Genomic DNA, 18,140 nt, shown 5'->3' on the forward strand with positions numbered 1-18,140 from the left:
AAGAATCAAGCAAAATCGAAGGCTGTGAGCAAAGCCAAGTGCGTCAGCTGACACGCTACGAGGAAGTCAATGTCATCACGCAATTGAGTTCAATATCAGTTGCGGCCACGCTTGCTCGTCATGACGGGGGTCTATTATCTTGAAATGTAGTGTCTGCGTATATTTTGGTGCTTTTATCAGCTCATTCCCGTTCACAGAATCTAGTCTTCACATGTGAGTTGTCATGCGGCCGGGGCCAACCTCTCATTGCAAGTGCATGTGATAGAGGTTCCGTGCCGCCGTTTGACCCCCCATTCCAGAATTTACATCCCATGAGTAACCTTATCCCACAGATCTGCTCCGGTAATTTGCTTGCGTACATTGCCTGTATAAGTTGCTCGCAGGCAGGGATGCCACCCTGCGCGTCGTTCCCTTGCGATCATTGATCACAAGATTGGCCGTCAGTGAGAGGGCGGCGGTGTGAACTCGAGGAAGAGCAGTGTCACGAAGCGCCGCCCGTCCCAGTACACTGTGTGGTACGTGCCCTCGTCCAGCGTGAGCAGGAGGGCTCTGCTCGCGCCGAGCTGGTGTAGCCTCCGCTCGAGGTCATTGATGACTGCCGAGGCGCACTGCCCCGTGCGGTTCATGTCCCGCTCGGGGCGGACGGCGTCTGGATCGTTCGGGTCGTCGTCCTCGCCCACGTCGTTGAAGGCGATCTGGGCCAGGACGAAGCGGCCTTTTGGGTTGGGACCGCCGCCGCCGCCGCCGTTGTCCCTGTCGTGGTTCTGCGCGGCAGGCGGCAGGTCATCCTGCACTGAGATGAGCCTCGTCGTGATTTTCGGGACGTACTCTGCTGCCGTGTCGCTCGAGACGGGCAGGGAGCCGTGGTCTGTAATCTCCTCGGTGCGGAAGTACAGGCCCAGGTGATGGGCGCCCATGGTGAAGAAGCGCTCTACGTGGGCGTGCCATTGCTCGGCCGGGCTGGGGCCGGAATACCTCAGCCTGCCTCCCTGCCCGTCCTCGCCCAGCAAGTTGCCCTCGTTGACGTAGCCCTCATCGTCGCCGTTGTCAATGGCGTCCGAGTAAGAGACATTGGTCTTGTGGGACGGCGGTGTGAGGACGTCGCTGATGATGTTTGACCATTGGGTGGCCTCGCCTTGGCGGTCCCTGAGGCCTTCGCCCGACAGTAGGGCAAGCGATATATAGATGGGACCGAGAAGCACGGCGGAGAACAGCCTTGTACTGCCTGGTCGTGGCGGTGGAGGTTGCCGAGACTCCCCTCTAGATGAGCCATGCCAGTGCTCCCACAGACTCGGCCTGGTCAGTGCCAGTGAGGCTGCGGAAGCATGCTTCAACTGGTGATCGAGGAGGCAATGTGTGTCCCCAGCCTTGTGTTCAGTGACTGCCGCTCTTGAATGGTTACTCAAAGAACGTGCCAACGGCCAACGACATTGACCGGAAGACCCCCTCTTAGGGTCCTGTATAGCAACTGAGAGTCCAGATCGGCAACCACGGCACACACTGGCTGTAAAGGTGTGCCGTTCCAGGCCACGGCGGATCATCTTTTGGCGTGCCCTCGATGATGTCCGAGTTAGCAGCAGGGACGGATAAGCACGGATGAGCAGCAAGATGTGTCTGGAGCAGAAGTGATTGGTAGAAGTAAGGGCCTGTGCGGATGGTCAATTGTTGTTCAACAAATGAGGACACATCATGCCTGTCTGGCTCGACACGTGTGTGTGTGTGTCTGAGGCCATCACCAGTCCGAGACTTACACGGCTGAGAACAGCCCTGCGCCTTGGTCAGCGCTTTGCAGGCCCAGCTGCGCAATTGCGGCAGGCACAACCGCAACCCCAGCGGGCAGGCCCCACCACAGCTGCAGCCGCGCCTACTCGCCCAAGCCATTTTGCAGGCTTCATTCTGACACCATCCACTTCCCAAACGCCAGCTCTACCAAGCAAGCATCGCAGCAATTGACTGCACAACTTGGACGCAACACCCTATCTGAGTAGCTTCGCGTAAAGCACCCCAGGCCCATCTAGAAAGATACCTCGATACACTGCAGCGCCTCTCACCATGGCCTCCAGCACTTCCGTCGCAACGTATGTGTCATTGCACTCCGACACATGCCGGTCGATTCGCCTTGTCCCCCTTTGCCTGATGGCGGGCTTCCGTAAGTCTGTGTACGAGTACACCTCGCTAACGTGATGTCGGTTCCGCCCTTGCTCGCGTACAACAGTGTCTATGTCCGCAACCTGGAAGAACGGGTCAAGCCCGAACCGCTCAAGGAGGCCTTGACGGCCGTCTTCTCCGATTATGGCAACATTATCGACATCGTGGCCAAGACCAACCTCAAGGCCAAGGGCCAGGCCTTTGTCGTCTTTGATGACCCAGCCGCCGCCGCCAAGGCCGTCGACGAAGTTCAGGGCTTTGAGCTCTTCGACAAGCCAATGATTGTCGCCCTGGCGCGCACGCGGAGTGATGCGACCGTGCTGAGCACAGGCGACAAGGACGAGTTTGAGCAGCACCAGCGCAGGCGGCTGGCTGAAAAGGGTTCGTCACGACCATCATCACAAGAGTCCCAAAGTCCCGCCAGACATGATCTCGCTAACCCGCGCCTTTCCAAAACTTGCAGACAAGAAAAAGGCCCTCGAGGCAGCCGAGGAGCAGAAGCGTCTCAAGCGTGGCGCCGCGGCCAGCGCTCCCACAGACCCCAACGCCAGGCCGTCCAAGACCGCGCGCGGCGCCGGCCTCAAGTCCACAGCTCCCCAGGCCAACACGGTCGTGCCCGACGAGTACCTCCCGCCCAACAAGATCCTGTTCGTGCAGAACCTGCCCGACGACTACGACATCGAGTCTCTCACGGCCATCTTCGGCCGGTTCGAAGGGTTCCGCGAGGTGCGCATGGTTCCTGGTCGCAAGGGTATTGCGTTCGTCGAGTACGAAGCAGAGGCAGGCGCGATCACGGCAAAGGAGAACACCGCGGGCATGCCGCTGGCCGACGGCACCAAGTTGATGAAGGTCACGTACCAGCGGCAATAGTCGCCTCTCGGCATTCTCGTAATCTCAGACTGGGATGGTCCCGACAACATCGTTTGTGCTTGGCGTTTAGATACCAGAAATCGAGACCATGAATAGATCTTCTCCCGGGTGGTGATGCTCGCGCAGGATTTGATCTATTTGCCCGGGATTACTTGAACTGCGCATTTCCGCCACGCTGGATCAGTACAATATGGCAAGGGCCCAAACAGGATGGCACCACAAAAGTCATGCCCACCGCAGCATACAAGTGAAAAGCGCATCTAAGAATTAAAGGCAACGCCGAAGAGATCCCTATGATGGGAAGCAAAAACTATCAATGCCGATGATTGCATGCTTCAACAATGCCTCTTATGACGAGGACAGTACCCAGCCATGGTCGAGACTCTAGCCAGAAACCCGGCAACAGACTTAGAAGATGACGTCGTCGTCATCGCCAGTTGACAGGACATCTGTTGGGCCCTCCTTGCCAGGGTCTACATTCTCCTGGTCGCCCTTGCCCTCGGCCGCGAGCCTCTTGGCCTTCATTTCGGCATCGGCAGCGGCCGTGTCCCGCTGCTTCTTACCAGCGACCTTCTTCAGCCGGTAAAATTCCTCTCTGTCCAGCTCATCGAGTTCCGAGTTGATATCTGCAGCATGGATTAGCGCGTGTAACGCGAGATCGGGTGCTGGGTGTGGACTCACACTTGATGGTATTTTCGGTTCTGGGGATAATGACGTGCTCGCTACATAGATCATTAGTTCTCCCTCTCCGTGAGGTTAGATGCACCTTCTTAGTATAACTTACATGGCATTTACTTTGGGGGGGCCTCAACGTTAGCACGAGGGCTTCGTACGAATTACACGGCATATAAATGACCACTTACCTCTCCGGTTGACCACCTTGATGACCTCGTCCAAGATGACAAAGGCAGTCTGCAAGCTGGCGAGCTCGACGAGCGTCTCGACTGCCCTGGCGTATGTCTCCCGACACCTCTGCACCTGCTGACCACCCTTGCCAAGACCGGTGAGGCCGAAATCGTTGTTGCCTTCGGTCAGGTAGCTCTCGAAGGCCGGCAGGAACACACCAGAGACGTTCTCCTGCTTGGTCCGCAGCCTGAAGCGTGCTGACCGCGCCGACTCTTGTACTTGGTATCCGATGTCGCCACCAACGGCATAAGTGACCTCTGCCAGCGAGAAGGCGGCGATCTGCATGACACGGCCCATCTTCCGCTTCGCCTCGTCTATTCTTCTCGTGATTTCTGCGGGGAACCGTGTTAGATCGGATGCTGCCTGGGGAATTGGTGCGTGGTGGTGGTGTTGGTCCTGCTGGCACTCATACCTCGGAATCGCCTGCGCGCAGCTACACGTTAGCCGAAGCCGTGCAAATAATCAATGTGAATGGCAAGGACAAGTGCTCACTTTGTAAGGGCCTCACTCTTGCGCTTCAGCAAGTTGTGGCCAGTCTCGGCGCCCTTGAGCTTGGACTTCATGAGACCCAGCGACTGCCGGGTGGGAAAGACGGCCTCGCGATCCTGTCAAGGCCATTGGTCAGCTCCTCTGCTGCCCATTGTACGTTGCGGACACACAGAATCCGCGTACCGCTGCTCCAGACATGATGGCTGGATGGTCTTGCGACTATTGGCAGACTGCAGAGTCGTCGGCGATGGGCGAGGAGTAGGATGCAATGGCGATCGTGCTCCTTGTGGATGAGCTGGTCAACGATGGTTCGAGGTAGCCGAGGCGCACAGCGAGGGCTTTGGAGTCGTGGAGGGGCGACAGATGTAAGTGATGCGACCGGGTGCGACTCAGTTCTCGTGTGCGAGGTCCAGTGACGACGATGTTTGGAGCTGTTGCGCTGCAGGCGAGGCAGGCAGCTTGGAGTTGGAGCTCAAGGCGCATGCACGAGTCGAACCCACTCTGACGGCGTGGGTGGGGCTTCCGTGGACATGGGCTGTCTGGGACGGCCCAGCTATCTCGACAAAGTGAGACAGATGCTGGCCTCTTGAACCGCCCATGCGCCATGCACCATGCAATTGCAATTCTGTAGATGAGGACTCGCTTCTATGGCCAGTTCTCCTCAGCCGGATGACGTGAAGGCATCTGCAGCTTCGTAATCAATGCTGGGTCTTTCAAGAACTTGATGTCTCTACAGCTACTAAGCGGGGCACCTGCTGCCAGCTGAGACAGGACAAGCGCGGTTCTGCTTAGCGCTCCCTGCTCCGTCCCGGCAAGCTCGCAGAAAGTTGGGGCGCGTCGCTTCAGGGAACTGTCCTGCCAGCGACTTGTAAAGTTGTTCAGGATCTTTCGCCCGACCACAGTCTGAGACTGTCCGCGCAGACAGTCACCCTCAGACGCCGGCTCCCTCTTCTCCCGCCAATCCTCAAGAGAGACAGCCTGACAATGTCGTCCTGATCGACCACCGCCAACTTCGCTCCCCAAACCAACCTCGAGCCAACCCGCGCGCAGGTTGCGCATAGCTTCACATTCGACCGCTGCTGCCGCCATGGCTCCCAACGGTGTGCTCAATGGCGTCCATGCTCGAGCTGGGAGGAAGCCGGATCTTCACCTTGTTGTCAGTACATCGCCATGTTCCAGAGAAACATGCCAACAGCGCCCAGGCTCCTCGGCCAGAGACTGCCTTTGGAATGGTCCATGCTAACGTGTGTCTATGTAGACTGACGAGGACGCCGTCTATGAACAAGACATAGTGCGAGATCCCGGCAACACGAAACCATGGCTTGCGTACATCGAATTCAAGTTGAAGCATGGCACAGTCATGGAACAGGCATTCGTCATGGAGCGGGCCTGCATACAACTGCCGCGGTCCTACAAGCTCTGGAAATTGGTGCGCGCTCCTCTCCGCTCCTGTCACGCGTTCGCAGCAGCATGTTAACGATGATCATCACTTTAGTACTTGCAGTTTCGGACAAAGCATGTCTCCAAGCTGAACGCCGCCGCCTTTGCCCCCGAGTACAAGAAAGTGAACTCGCTCTTCGAACGAGCTCTCATCCTGCTCAACAAGATGCCGCGGATATGGGAAATGTACCTCAAGTTTCTCCTGTCGCAGCCAGTCGTCACGTTGACTAGGCGTACATTCGATCGGGCATTACGGGCGCTCCCCATTACGCAGCACAACCGGATATGGGCGCTCTACCGACCCTTTGCGAACTCGGCAGCTGGCGAGACCGCTGTGAAGATCTGGAGGAGATACATGCAGGTCCACCCCGAGGATGCCGAGGACTTCGTCGAGCTGCTGTCGCATGTCGGGCTCTACACAGAAGCCGTCAAGAAGTACATCGACATTCTGAACAACCCGCGCTTCAACAGCAAACAGAGCAAAGGTCACTACGAACTGTGGAGCGAGATGATCGATCTGATAGTTGAGCATGCGAATGAGGTGGAAACAAGCTACGAGACAGGCATCGACGTTGAGCGCATCATACGCAGCGGAATCAGTAGATTCGCCGACCAGCGGGGCAAGCTGTGGTGTGGTTTGGCCACGTACTGGGTCAGGCGCGGCAGTTTCGAGCGGGCAAGGGACGTATTTGAGGAGGGCATCACTACCGTCATGACAGTCAGGGATTTCACTCTCATTTTCGACACGTATGCGGAGTTTGAGGAGTCCATCATCGGCGCTCTGATGGAGCTGGCCTCGGTACGCGCAGACGAAGGCAAGACTGACGAGGACGCCGACTTTGACCTTGACATTCGCATGATGCGGTTCGAGCAGCTCATGGATCGTCGCCCTTTCTTGTTGAACGATGTCCTCCTACGGCAGAATCCCAACAACGTTAGCGAATGGGAGAAGCGCGTTGCGCTATGGGGCGACAACCAGCAAGAGGTCGTCCAGACATACACGAACGCCATCGCGGCCATCCAGCCGAAGAAGGCCGTCGGACCTTTCCACCAACTGTGGGCCAGCTACGCCAAGTTCTACGAAAAGGGCGGAGACATCAAGAATGCCAGGATCATCATGGAGAAGGCCGTCAAGGTGCCATACAAGTCGGTTGCTGAGCTGGCCGACATGTGGATCGAGTGGGCTGAGATGGAACTCCGCAACGAAAACTTTGACGAAGCTGTCAAGATCATGGCGAAGGCTGTGCAAGCCCCCAAGAGGTCTGCAGTGGACTATTTTGATGAGACTCTATCACCTCAGCAGAGAGTTCACAAGAGCTGGAAGCTATGGAGTTTCTATGTCGACCTTGTGGAGAGTGTCAGCTCTCTGGAGGAGACCAAAAAGGTCTACGAGCGCATCTTCGAGCTCCGCATTGCGACGCCACAGACCGTTGTCAACTATGCCAACCTTCTCGAGGAGAACGACTACTTTGAGGAGTCGTACAAGATCTACGAGAGAGGCCTCGACCTCTTCAGCTACCCGGTTGCCTTCGAGCTTTGGAACTTGTACCTCACCAAGGCCGTCGACCGCAAGATCGGCATCGAGAGGTTACGAGACCTCTTTGAGCAGGCTGTCGAGGAGTGCCCACCCAAATTCGCCAAGGTGCTATATCTCATGTACGGAAATCTCGAGGAGGAAAGAGGTCTTGCGAGACACGCCATGCGGATCTACGAGCGAGCCACGAGAGCCGTTTCCGACGAGGACCGTGCCGACATGTTCAACTTCTACATCACCAAATCAGCATCGAATTTCGGCTTGCCATCTACGAGACCAATCTACGAGAGAGCCATCGCGGCACTGCCCGACGAGGAGGCCCGCGACATGTGTCTGAAGTTTGCCGACATGGAGAAGCGCCTCGGCGAGATCGACCGCGCGAGAGCCATCTACGGGCACGCCTCGCAGTTCTGCGACCCGCGAACCAACCCTGCTTTCTGGACCAAGTGGGAGCAGTTTGAGGTGCAGCGCGGCAACGAGGACACGTACAAGGAGATGCTTCGCATCAAGCGCAGCGTGCAGGCACAGTACAACACGGACGTCAACTTCATCGCATCCCAAGCCATCGCGCGCAGCCAGCAGCTGGCCAAGGGAGGAGCCGGTGACACGAATGGCGACGCCGAGGTTGCTGACGCCATGGAGCAGCTCGAGCGGCAGGCTAGGGCGCCGGCTGGGTTCGTGGCCGCGAGCACTGGTATCGCTGGGACGATTGCCAAGGATGCGGGTGCTCCCGCTGTGACGGCGAATCCAGACGCCATTGACCTGGACGACATGGATGAGGAGTAGTAGGGGCAGCAGGAGCCCGATGTAGACGGCTTATTGTCCTTTTTTTGACGCCGACACCCATCATGACTGGCAGCTACCCGAGGAAGAGGTCATGACAGGGAAAAAGGCTTCACTTGCAGGAAACTGGCAAGAGCCAGACCTGGAGTAGGAGGAGGGTGAAGAAACTATCAGGGAGCTATAGGAAGCCCGCGACGTCGGCCTTCTACAAGCAAGATCGCATTCATCCCGTGAACAGGAGCGGCGTTTGCTTTTATTTTCCATTCTTTTCATTTTCTCGTTGTATCACTTACATCACGAACGACTCTTGAAATATGAACAACACATTCCGCCTTTCTGGTAGGAAGAGACACCGCCTTCACCGCGATTTGAAATCTGATGGGAACAGGCATTGTGGTGGATATAATGCTATCCATTTCAAACAGTTGATATCAATTTGCTAAGCATACAGGAACACAGTGACCAAAATCAATAAACCCCATGCCGTACCAGACCCGTCATTCCCGTCACGATTCGCAGACCATGACTATTCTCGTACAAAAAAAAAATTACAGTACCCTTTTTGCGACCAGCACGCCTTTTTGTGCAGTCGTCGAAGAAGTGGTACAATTGGTCGTCAAAGAGTTTAGCCAATGACGACTATTGGCTAGAAGCACTGGCCTGGCTGGCCTTCCGAGGAGCCTCGGGAGTGGTCGAGGTGGCGTCCTTCTTGGACCGAGAGAAGGACCAGCGCTTGGACGACGTCTTGGGAGCCGTGAGCTTGTGGAACTCCTCGACGGCGTCGCGGTTGCGCTCGACGTGGCCGTCGCGCGAGCTGGGCGTGGCGTAGATGCTGCCCTTGCGCTTCTGGAAGCGGCTGGGTGGGGTCTTGCCCGCGTCTGTTGTGTGGAGCATCATGTTAGTGGCTGCTATCCCCGGTATATGATGCGGAAATGACGGGGCGATTCGCTGGTTTTTGTCATGGTGAACTCGCCGCGACGGAGAAGGTGGGACGCGCGAGGAACTAAGCAGGTTCACAAATTCTTACCCCATTCGTCCGTGGCCGAGTGGTCGGTCGAGGTGGTTCTCTGTCGTGGCATCTCGACTTCGCCGCCCACAAAGGTGTTTGTGAATTGGGGGTTCTGGGTGTTTTCGGTCGCCATTGTGGTTGTGTGTGCGGAGGCTGGAATTACTCTGGTGGATTTGTGTTCCCGCCGGGTGTGTATGTGGGCTTGAGTGTGCCTGTGGTTGTCGTCAAGCTGACAAAAGGGTATAGGATATCTAGGATGTGGTCGTCGAAGTGGCAAATGATGTGGTAGGGTAAGCCGAGACAACGGTTCAGGTGAGTATCATAACGGAGAAGGTCAGAGAGCAGGACGGGGAAATGCGAGCTAGATATACCACCATCCAAGGCACCGAACTTAGAATGAGTCAAGGCAGACATGGAGCAGGAACGCAAGCTGCGGAGGGGGAAGGGGCGATCAGCGACCCTGAACTGGTCGACTGCACTGGGAGTGCATGCTCCTCAGAGCATGATGCGCTCAGAGCAGTAGCTAGCTCGCAACTCTCGACACAGCCCACTCCCGCCGTCTTGGATCTCCCCGCCGCCGCCACCAAGCCAAGCTGCGTCAAAGGGTGACAGTGACGGATAAGATTCAAGCTACTTGGGCAAGCGGGCACGCCTTGATTGGCCACGGGGCGCCCGGCTGCGTTACGTACTTGCAAGCTCGACCTCGCCATCCGTCGATGGGGCCTCTTGCTACGTCGCCGATAGCACAGCAACCAGTGCGTGCGGGCAGCGACCACACCCTCTTGCCCAGCCATGCCCATACCGTGCTGGTGACTGATAGCATGGAGCAGACAGCCAGCCTAGGCTACCTGACCGAGGCGGAGCTCATCCTCACCACGTATCCCTGATCCCTGGCGTCCACACGCCGGTATAGATGGCATTTGCCCGCGCGCATATGTGATTGTAAGCATACTCGTCATCACCGCCAAGAAAAGTGGCATACCCTGTCTACAGACGCCTCTTTGCCACGACTGGCCTCACAACAACGGCTAGGCATCCCAAGGGCTTACCACGGGGCGATCCTGGTTCCACGGCTGCTTCACGGAAGCGGGCAACCGGCGCCTCCGAAAGAGATGACCATACACAGGATACGTGGGCACGGGACCAGACGACATATTCAAGAGGACAGGGTACCATGTCGCCTAGCAGTCTTTGTCAGAAAGTCGACTACAGAGGAGCCTCGAGGCAGCTGGGGGATCCTCGCCCCTCAGGCAGCCTGAGACCAAGCGACTACCCAGTGCGGGATGGCCTGAGATTGCTGGCAAGCGCGTGGCCCGGAGCGAGCGCAGCAACCGATGATCTCCGTTGTTTAAACTTGCAGTAGCTCTCATCCTGGAGACCTTGGGCACAGGGAACAGCAGGGTTCGACAGGCCAATCCAGACCACAGATGCGGACGCACAACGCCGTGGCTGGCGAGGCTGGTTGGCTGAGGTCCACTCTTGGACGCCCCATGCCTGCTCACTGAGAGCATCAACGTCTTGTCGCTGCAGCTCCATCTGATCTCAATATGGGAGAGTGTGTGCACGACGTGTGGTGAGCAGCCACCCCAGGGTGGTATGGGGCAATCAGGCAGGCGGGGAACCTGGTCCCGGCCCCACTGCCCCTCCCCCGCGTTCATTGCCGTTCCGTTGTCACCACAATCAAAGGTGGAACTTGACCCAAACTGCCGACTTCTCGCTAGACATCTCACAAGCCGATGTGTCACCCTCATGTCCATCCGCAGCTAATTTCCTCTCTCCAACGAGTGCGCGTCAGTCGCCACTCAGTATGTTCTTGTCTCCGACCACGGAACGGCCCTCTCGCTTGTTTCCCGTGCCCCAGGCTCTACAGTGCACCCACCAGCCTTGTCTGCCGATTCAGCACCCATATCTCTCCTTGGCACCAGCGCCCTGTTCTCAGCTCTCGGTGCCTCTGACCACTTTTGAGTTTACCTCGCAAGGATGTGGCTGATGCTAGGGATAAGTCGGTGCAGCCTACTTCGCTACGCACACCTGGGCAGCACTGGACCTTCTCCTGGCGCAAAGCCCACTTTGGAGCATGCTTGTTGTCGCACCCTTTGCGCGACTCTACCTACCAGTGGCAGCTTCAGCTCAAGTGACTGGGGCTTCGAATGCAAAAGAATGTCGTCCCCTTGCGGTCAGATCAAGCTCTCCGCAATGTGTCAGATGTGAACCCCTTGGCAGCAGGGGACTTCTCAGATGAACCATTCTCTCGACGGGCAACAACTCCCATCATGGAAATCTAAGCATCGAGCATTGTCTTGCGTTGGCCGCGCCACCAATGATCGCCATAACAGACGTTCTTGGACTGGCACTGTCTCATCTGAGCCTGATGTAGAATGTGTAGCCGCTGCACCACCTCCGAATGCACTGGGATAGACCCAATCAATCAAGGGAGCGGAGCCGGCGAATGTCACGACCACAACACCACGCAGGTGCTAAGTGCTGCAGGACCTTGGGGCTCTGCTGTCATGCACGCCGACGTCACTGTTCGGCGAGGGCGAGACCCCAACGCAGGTGGGCACCAATAACAACGCCAGGGCCCAGGGTCTTATCTGCGCCGCTCCGGCATCTGCATGGCGTGCAGCTAGGGGTAGCGTGAGACATCGTCAAGCGGCACCTTGTCCCTTTGTCGTACGTTCTCCCCCAGGCCGCCCGCTATCTTAGCCTGAGCGGGGGAGGGTGGCCCTGTTGATCAAGAACGGCAGAGTCCCTCAGATTGCGCCTCGAGGTGGCCAGGCAAGTTTAGCCCAAAGAGTCTTCGCACCGCGTGATGCCTCACCGAAGGGCTGAGAGTAATTCCCGGAGCGCAACAAAACCGACGCCAATTGTAGGTTGTGGATGGAAAGGGTTGCAGGAGTTTTGCCCCTGGGAGTTGACTACAGGGCGTGAAACCCGCAGTTTGGCACCCGTCTTGTTCACTTTACAAGCTTGATTCGTGTGAGGATGATAATTACCGGAACTTTGCACAGTTTGTGCTACCTGTTTCGTATCCTGTCGTGCTAAATCTACCATGGCAATCAAAAATGGGTCATGTATTCAACCAAGGTTCCTGCCAGGATGGCACAGTTGAAGGTGATGCACCTTGGAGCGAAGCACATGTGAGCAGCAACGAGTTCTGTCTACGAGATACGGCAGCATCCACTTTATTGATAAGGGCAAACAGTAGAGTGGTGTGCTGCTGATCATCCTGTATCGCTTTATCATGCCATCTTCCGGACCTGACCAGGTCTCTATTCTCCTGAAATAGGAGAGCACAAGTCGATGCTATGATACCGTGAAAGAATGGAATAACAAGTATATTGGCTGAGGTACAGAAAATCAATTCTCTTCTGTTTCGACACCGGGCGTGGAGTAGCGCCAAATTGTCTACATTAATGGGCAACGGTTGCTCTTGTGTCTAGAGCTTTGAGCCTTGCCGACATCTGAATTGCTGAAACCATCTTGGAACGCAACTTATAAGCCTTCCAGTACGGATTAGCAGCGGAGTTGGAGCAGGAATTGTAGAATAGCTAATCCTCTTCTTCTTTCTTGGGACATAAATCATGTCTTCCAAGTAAGCTGTACCTCGATTTCGGACAATTGCAGTACATGGGCACTTGGAGCAGATTGGAGGGACCCATATCTTTCATGGTCGAAATGTGGTCTACAACTTTGCAAATAATCAAGGACAGCTTTCAATCTAGTATAGATACAGTGTCACCAGACGTCAATATGAAATTTCAGCAGACACCAATTAAAGGACAGGATGTCGTGCTTGTCTCCTTGAGAATGCCAAAAGCCAGAGCACAGCTCGCCTCCAGCACAGTCTCTCCCGCCTTGATGCACGGACCATATGCCCTATCCACATGCGCGAACGTCAAACGTGGGGCTGGCTGCAGCAGCCTTGTTCAACCTCATGAGAGAGCCACTCGCTCGCTACAGACTGCCGTGGGAAAGGCGCTGAAGAAAAAAATCAAATACAACCTGCGACGGGGTCAAATCTCATCAGAAGATTGCACGCCTGGCACCACCAGAAACCAAAAAGTGACTCAAGCCTACCTTGGAGCGACTGCAGAAACATCAACTGAGGCCGTGAACGGCTGACAGGATGAAAAGCTCGCCGAGTTGAGTCACTCCCGCGTACTCCCTCGATGCACCGCCTGCGCCGGCCACTTTTATACGCCGCCGTTGCTTTCCCCCAGCAGTCCGCATCTACTGCCAGGGCTGCCTACCACTGCGCCTGTCCCATGCCCAAGAGGAAGGCAGACAGCCTCGAAGGTTCCCACCTTAGCAGCCCGCGGTCCACTCAGATTCGGAAAATGGCCACTGGCCCGACAGAGACGTCAACCGCCATCTCGTTGACGGACAAGGAGCGCCAGCTCAAGGAGCTCCTGCTCGATGTCGCCCGGTCTATCAGGGACAGCAACCACAGCCTGCAGCAGAATGGCTCATCGGAAACACCAGCAACAACTGCTGAGCCGGTCGTCCTGCGGTGGGCAGGCGGCTGGGTGCGGGACAAGCTGCTGGGCACCGAATCTGTCGACATTGACACGGCCATCAACACGATGACGGGCGAGGCGTTTGCCCTGAAGCTATGCGAGCTGTGCCAGGACCCGGCCGTCATTGCGCGGCACGCCATCTCGCAGTCCGACATTGGCAACCTGCACAAGATTGCCCGCAACCCGGACAAGTCGAAGCACCTGGAGACGACGACGATCAAGCTCTTTGGGCTCGACGTCGACTTTGTCAACCTGCGCCGCGAGACGTACACCGACGACAGCCGCAACCCGCAGGTGGAGTTTGGCACCGCCGAGGAGGACGCCCTGCGGCGCGACGCCACCGTCAACGCCCTCTTCTACAACCTCAGCACGGGCGAGGTCGAGGACTTCACCACCGGCCTGCAGGACATGCGGAGGAGGCTCATACGCACGCCGCTCGAGCCGTTCCAGACTTTCACGGATGACCCGCTGCGGGTGCTGCGGCTCGTCAGGTTTGCCAGCAGGCTGCAGTTCAGCATCGATCCTGCGGTCGAAAAGGTCATGGGCGATGACCGGGTCCTTGAGGCTCTCCGGGTCAAGATCAGCAGGGAGCGGGTCGGCGTCGAGATTGAGAAGATGCTGAAAGGTATGTCTGCGCGCGCGTACGCCATGCTGGCCATGGGGCTTGCATGACGAGCGATGCTGCTCATGGCGTTCATGCTGTGGGAAAAATCGACTAAACACAGATGTTTTGTAGGCAAACACCCCCGAGAAGCCCTCGAGTATATTGAGCGCCTCGCTCTCTACCACGCCATCTTCACCGACCTGACGTCCCCCACCACAACAGCAGCAGCAGCAGCAGCAGATAGCTCGAAACCAGACATCAGCAAGTGGAGCGTCGCATACAACCTCTTCGCCAAGCTTGCGGCTCGCAAGACACCGGGGTCCGTCTACGACGTGCTCGTCCGCCACGACGAGGCCGCCTACTACGCGTGGACGCTGACCGCGCTGGTCCCCTGGGAACCCCTCTCTGCCGCTTCTTCCGCGAGGCCGCACAAGGGGCCCGGCAAAGTCCCGCCGCCACCGGTCACCCTCGCGGCGCGGGAGGGCATCAAGACGCCGACGAGGTTCTGCGACCTGGTGACCGCCGCCCACAACAACCGCGCCGAGATCCTGGCGCTAAAGCAGGACGTCGTGATGCGGCGGGAGCCGCGCGTCGGCGAGCGGGACACGTTCGGCATGGCGATCCGCCGCTGGGACGCGAGGGGCGGGCACTGGCGGCTGCAGGTGCTGTACGCGCTGCTCGTCGAGGCAATGGAGGTGCTGCCTGCCACGACAGCGACGACAGCAACGAGTACCGGGAAAGACGGAAAACAAGAAGGAGAAGAAAAGGAAGACGAAGAAGCCTTCCTCGCGCAATGGCAGCGCTTTCTGGACCACCTGCACGACCTGGACGTCCTCGAGGCGCCCTCCCTGAAGCGGCTCATCGACGGCACGCAGCTTGCCAAAGCGCTGGGCGTGAAACCAGGGAAGTGGATGACGGCCGCGCTGGACGTGTGTGTCGCGTGGCAGCTGCGGCACCCGGACGCCACGGATCCTCAGGGCGCGGTGGACGAGGTCGAGGGCAAGAGAGCCGAGTTGGGTGTCCCCGATAGGAAATAGACTTCTTTTTTTCTTTTGCTGGTGTTCTGAAAATTTCCGTGGGGGGCAGGATACCCGTGAGGAGGCGAGAGTCTCTCTTGTGTGCAGTTGATGGAAAAAAAGAACTGGCCGAGCGAGTGAACGGAGGAAGGAACAGTGAAGACAAAAGTAAGAAAATGAGCTTGTCTGGGAAACGAACATGCGGATAGGCGGGTTAGACAAGACGGCGTTTGGATTTCTGCGCAAGAGGTCAAGCATGAATCTTGGCAACTTTACGACTGCATGGTGGAAAAGCATATAGAACATGAATGAGCGAAGGTCAGTGTCGCACCTAGTTGTGACAGTGACACGAAATGATCACGATATTATTGCAGAAAAAGAGAGACAGAGAGAGAGAGACAACCAAAGGGGTATATTGCTTTTGTGTAGATCGTCTACCATACGTCGTATACATTTAAATCTTTCTACTTGACGAGAGCTCTTCTTGCTTGACGTCTCGGCCTTCTTTTCCTCCTTTCCTCATTTCCTCATTTCAAAGAATTTTGGCTTCTGCCAGTCTTTCGCGCATCACCAAGATTCTCCCCGTCGCGGGGCTCTAAAACGTGTACTTGAAACCCCTCACACCCTCGAGCACAAGCTTGCCTGAGCCCTGCAGCTTGTTCTGGGACCAGAACCACACCGAGAAGACGCCGACCAGGAAGATGATGCCCAGATGCGAGCCGATCGAGACCCACACGGCGGTGATGTAGCCCGGGGCCTCGTCGCTCCTGACGATGAAGCTGCCAGCGATGCCGCCGGCGCCGTTCATGGCCGCGACGGTGGCGGCGGTGAAGACGCGCTTCCACTGGCCGGCGATGTTGTTGGCCTGATAGGTGCTCAGGGCGGCCCAGTTGGAAATGTAGGCGCCCGTGGCGAGGTAGGTGCCGATGTAGCGGACGGTGACCTGGGAGGCGAAGCCGAGCATGCAGAACCCGACGACGAGGCAGAGGCAGTTGAAGATGATGACGGGCCCGCGGAGGTTGTACTTGTCGCCCACGATGGAGGAGAGGAGGACCGGGATGACGGCATAGTAGTAGGGCGGCGCGGAGAGCAGGATGGCCTCGTTGGCGGAGAAGCCCATCCCCGACTGCAGGATGATGGGGAGGAAGTAGGAGAGGGAGGTGGAGACGAGGTTGAGGAGGAAGAACATGACGGCGAAGCCGTAGACTTTGGGGTCGAGGGCGTGGATGAAGATCTTGGACCACGCGAAGGGGTCTGGCTCGACGTCGTGACGGTCGGCGTTGATGCGCTTGACGGCCAGGGCCTGCTCCTCCGGGGTGAGGAAGTAGAAGGACTTGTGGGCGTTTTCGGGGAAATCGACGATCCAGAAGTAGGTGAGGATGCCGATGGCCATGGAGATGATGCCCTGGACGAGGAACATGTAGCGCCAGCCGGCAATGCCGCCACGGCCATCGAGCTGGTTGAGGCCGTAGTTGACGATGCTGCCGGTGGCGAGGATGATGACCTCGCCGCTCTGGAGGAAGGCAAAGCGGGTCTGCTGCTCACGGCGGGGGTACCAGACGGAGATGAGGTACGAGAGGCCCGGGTAGATGCCGCTCATGGCGACGCCGAGGAGGACGCGGAGGGCAATCATCTGCTGCCAGGTCTGGATGAAGGCGGTGCACATGGTGATGAGGCCGAAGCAGAAGGTGATGAAGCTGAACCACAACCGAGGCCCAAAGGTACGGCAGGCAATCGTCGACGGCAGCTGGAAGGCAATGCTGGCAATGGTGAAGATGAAGATGCTGACGCTGAAGCGGTTGCCCTCGAGCCCGAGGTCGGCGGGCATCGACGTGACCGCCGCGGAGCTGATGACGCCCGAGTCGAGCAGGTTGAGCGAGCACAGGATGCCCGCAATCGTGCACAGCCGCAGGTCGACCTTGCGCCGCAGCCGTCGCTCCAGCATCTTGATGTGTGCCGGATCCTCCGTCTCATCATCATCATCGTCATCGGCGCCGTCGCCGTCGCTGGTCCCGTTGCCGCCAACTTGACCGGCACCGGGCCCGGGCCGGAGCGACTCCGCATCGCCGTGGGCCTCGTATACGGTCGTCTTTGCCACGTCCTGAGGTGGCAGGCCGACTGGGACTGTGGAATGTGACATTGTGACTGCTTGGGCTCTTGACTGTGTCAGTGCAATGGCCCGCGACAACGACTCGGAAGGCGACGGAAGAGAAGAAAGCCACAGCCTGCCGCCGGCCGGGAGGGGGAGGCGAAAGAGTCAAGCACGTCCGGGGGTCTAGATATAGTTGGGTCAGGGACCCCTGGAACTAGCCATCTTCCGGCACTCGTCTCGATGCCTGTGATACTGTAATACAGGGTGCGGATTATGTAAGTGGGGATCGGACAGTTTGGTGCCGGCTTACAATTTCTCGCACGCCTTAGAAGCGGATGACAACGCCTGACTCAGCAGCTCATATTACCATGGCCAATCTGCAAACAATCGCAGGCCATTCTGCCGTGCCATCGCACCAAAGGATTGATTATCCCGAACTGCCGATTGGGAATTGGGTGCTTCGAAGCGGACTTCAAGACATGGGCGATCTCGCACCGTCGCATTGGGGCAGCCATGCCAACTCCCTTGAAGTCTGGCCATGTCAGACTTAGACATGCGGCTCAAAGTCAATTAGTGCCCGGCTATGGAAAGTGCGACGCCTCGTTTTGCGCGGTGCAGGATACAAGCTTTTGGTGGCAGCTGGCAGGTGACCCACCAGCTGTTGCACCTTCCACTCGGCTCCATGAGCTTCAAGGGCAGCAGCCGTGGACCCTCAAAGGCGCCGTGCAA

General features: G+C 57.5%; 8 protein-coding genes across 8 annotated transcripts; 4 read left to right on the forward strand and 4 right to left on the reverse strand.

Annotated features, from left to right (window-relative positions):
* Positions 1–440: 440 nt before the first annotated feature.
* On the reverse strand, positions 441–1,881 carry B0I36DRAFT_361015 (uncharacterized protein; the record flags this gene model as incomplete). The annotated part of the gene is made up of 2 exons (XM_046158418.1): positions 441–1,225; positions 1,869–1,881. 2 exons carry the CDS (start codon positions 1,879–1,881, stop codon positions 441–443), a joined length of 798 nt encoding a protein of 265 aa, XP_046015773.1.
* Positions 1,882–2,183: 302 nt separating this feature from the next.
* B0I36DRAFT_239249 (uncharacterized protein) lies at positions 2,184–3,018 on the forward strand (the record flags this gene model as incomplete). Its single annotated transcript, XM_046149678.1, has 2 exons — positions 2,184–2,529; positions 2,612–3,018. 2 exons carry the CDS (start codon positions 2,184–2,186, stop codon positions 3,016–3,018), a joined length of 753 nt encoding a protein of 250 aa, XP_046015774.1.
* A 250-nt stretch (positions 3,019–3,268) lies between these two features.
* On the reverse strand, positions 3,269–4,706 carry B0I36DRAFT_95560 (ATP synthase subunit D). Its single transcript, XM_046163648.1, has 7 exons — positions 4,597–4,706; positions 4,417–4,529; positions 4,337–4,347; positions 3,882–4,256; positions 3,803–3,812; positions 3,700–3,740; positions 3,269–3,644 (listed from the first exon to the last, which is right to left on the reverse strand). Exons 1-7 carry the CDS (start codon positions 4,609–4,611, stop codon positions 3,427–3,429), a joined length of 783 nt encoding a protein of 260 aa, XP_046015775.1. The 5' UTR covers positions 4,612–4,706; the 3' UTR covers positions 3,269–3,426.
* Positions 4,707–5,500: 794 nt separating this feature from the next.
* Positions 5,501–8,173, forward strand: B0I36DRAFT_347423 (uncharacterized protein; the record flags this gene model as incomplete). The annotated part of the gene is made up of 3 exons (XM_046156569.1): positions 5,501–5,569; positions 5,672–5,842; positions 5,909–8,173. The coding sequence occupies 3 exons, from the start codon at positions 5,501–5,503 to the stop codon at positions 8,171–8,173; spliced, it is 2,505 nt and encodes an 834-aa protein (XP_046015776.1).
* A 636-nt stretch (positions 8,174–8,809) lies between these two features.
* B0I36DRAFT_361019 (uncharacterized protein) lies at positions 8,810–9,312 on the reverse strand (the record flags this gene model as incomplete). The annotated part of the gene is made up of 2 exons (XM_046158419.1): positions 8,810–9,048; positions 9,198–9,312. The coding sequence occupies 2 exons, from the start codon at positions 9,310–9,312 to the stop codon at positions 8,810–8,812; spliced, it is 354 nt and encodes a 117-aa protein (XP_046015777.1).
* Positions 9,313–11,151: 1,839 nt separating this feature from the next.
* B0I36DRAFT_318881 (uncharacterized protein) lies at positions 11,152–11,438 on the forward strand. Its single transcript, XM_046153345.1, has one exon. The coding sequence runs from the start codon at positions 11,160–11,162 to the stop codon at positions 11,388–11,390; it is 231 nt and encodes a 76-aa protein (XP_046015778.1). The 5' UTR covers positions 11,152–11,159; the 3' UTR covers positions 11,391–11,438.
* Positions 11,439–13,519: 2,081 nt separating this feature from the next.
* Positions 13,520–15,340, forward strand: B0I36DRAFT_239666 (tRNA nucleotidyltransferase; the record flags this gene model as incomplete). The annotated part of the gene is made up of 2 exons (XM_046149706.1): positions 13,520–14,324; positions 14,436–15,340. The coding sequence occupies 2 exons, from the start codon at positions 13,520–13,522 to the stop codon at positions 15,338–15,340; spliced, it is 1,710 nt and encodes a 569-aa protein (XP_046015779.1).
* A 512-nt stretch (positions 15,341–15,852) lies between these two features.
* Positions 15,853–17,812, reverse strand: B0I36DRAFT_95630 (permease of the major facilitator superfamily). Its single transcript, XM_046163649.1, has 2 exons — positions 17,722–17,812; positions 15,853–17,475 (listed from the first exon to the last, which is right to left on the reverse strand). The coding sequence occupies exon 2, from the start codon at positions 17,457–17,459 to the stop codon at positions 15,915–15,917; it is 1,545 nt and encodes a 514-aa protein (XP_046015780.1). The 5' UTR covers positions 17,460–17,475; positions 17,722–17,812; the 3' UTR covers positions 15,853–15,914.
* Positions 17,813–18,140: the final 328 nt, after the last annotated feature.

Source organism: Microdochium trichocladiopsis (genome assembly GCF_020744255.1).
Source record: "Microdochium trichocladiopsis strain MPI-CAGE-CH-0230 chromosome Unknown B0I36scaffold_3, whole genome shotgun sequence".
Classification (NCBI taxonomy): domain Eukaryota; kingdom Fungi; phylum Ascomycota; class Sordariomycetes; order Xylariales; family Microdochiaceae; genus Microdochium; species Microdochium trichocladiopsis.

Coding starts and splice junctions, on each gene's coding strand:
- B0I36DRAFT_95560 (XM_046163648.1), bottom strand. Junction 3,645..3,699: donor AACCGAAAATACCATCAAGT/GTGAGTCCACAC, acceptor TCCATGCTGCAG/ATATCAACTCGGAACTCGAT.
- B0I36DRAFT_318881 (XM_046153345.1), top strand. CDS start 11,160: ATGTGGCTGATGCTAGGGATAAGTCGGTGCAGCCTACTTCGCTACGCA.
- B0I36DRAFT_95630 (XM_046163649.1), bottom strand. CDS start 17,459: ATGTCACATTCCACAGTCCCAGTCGGCCTGCCACCTCAGGACGTGGCA.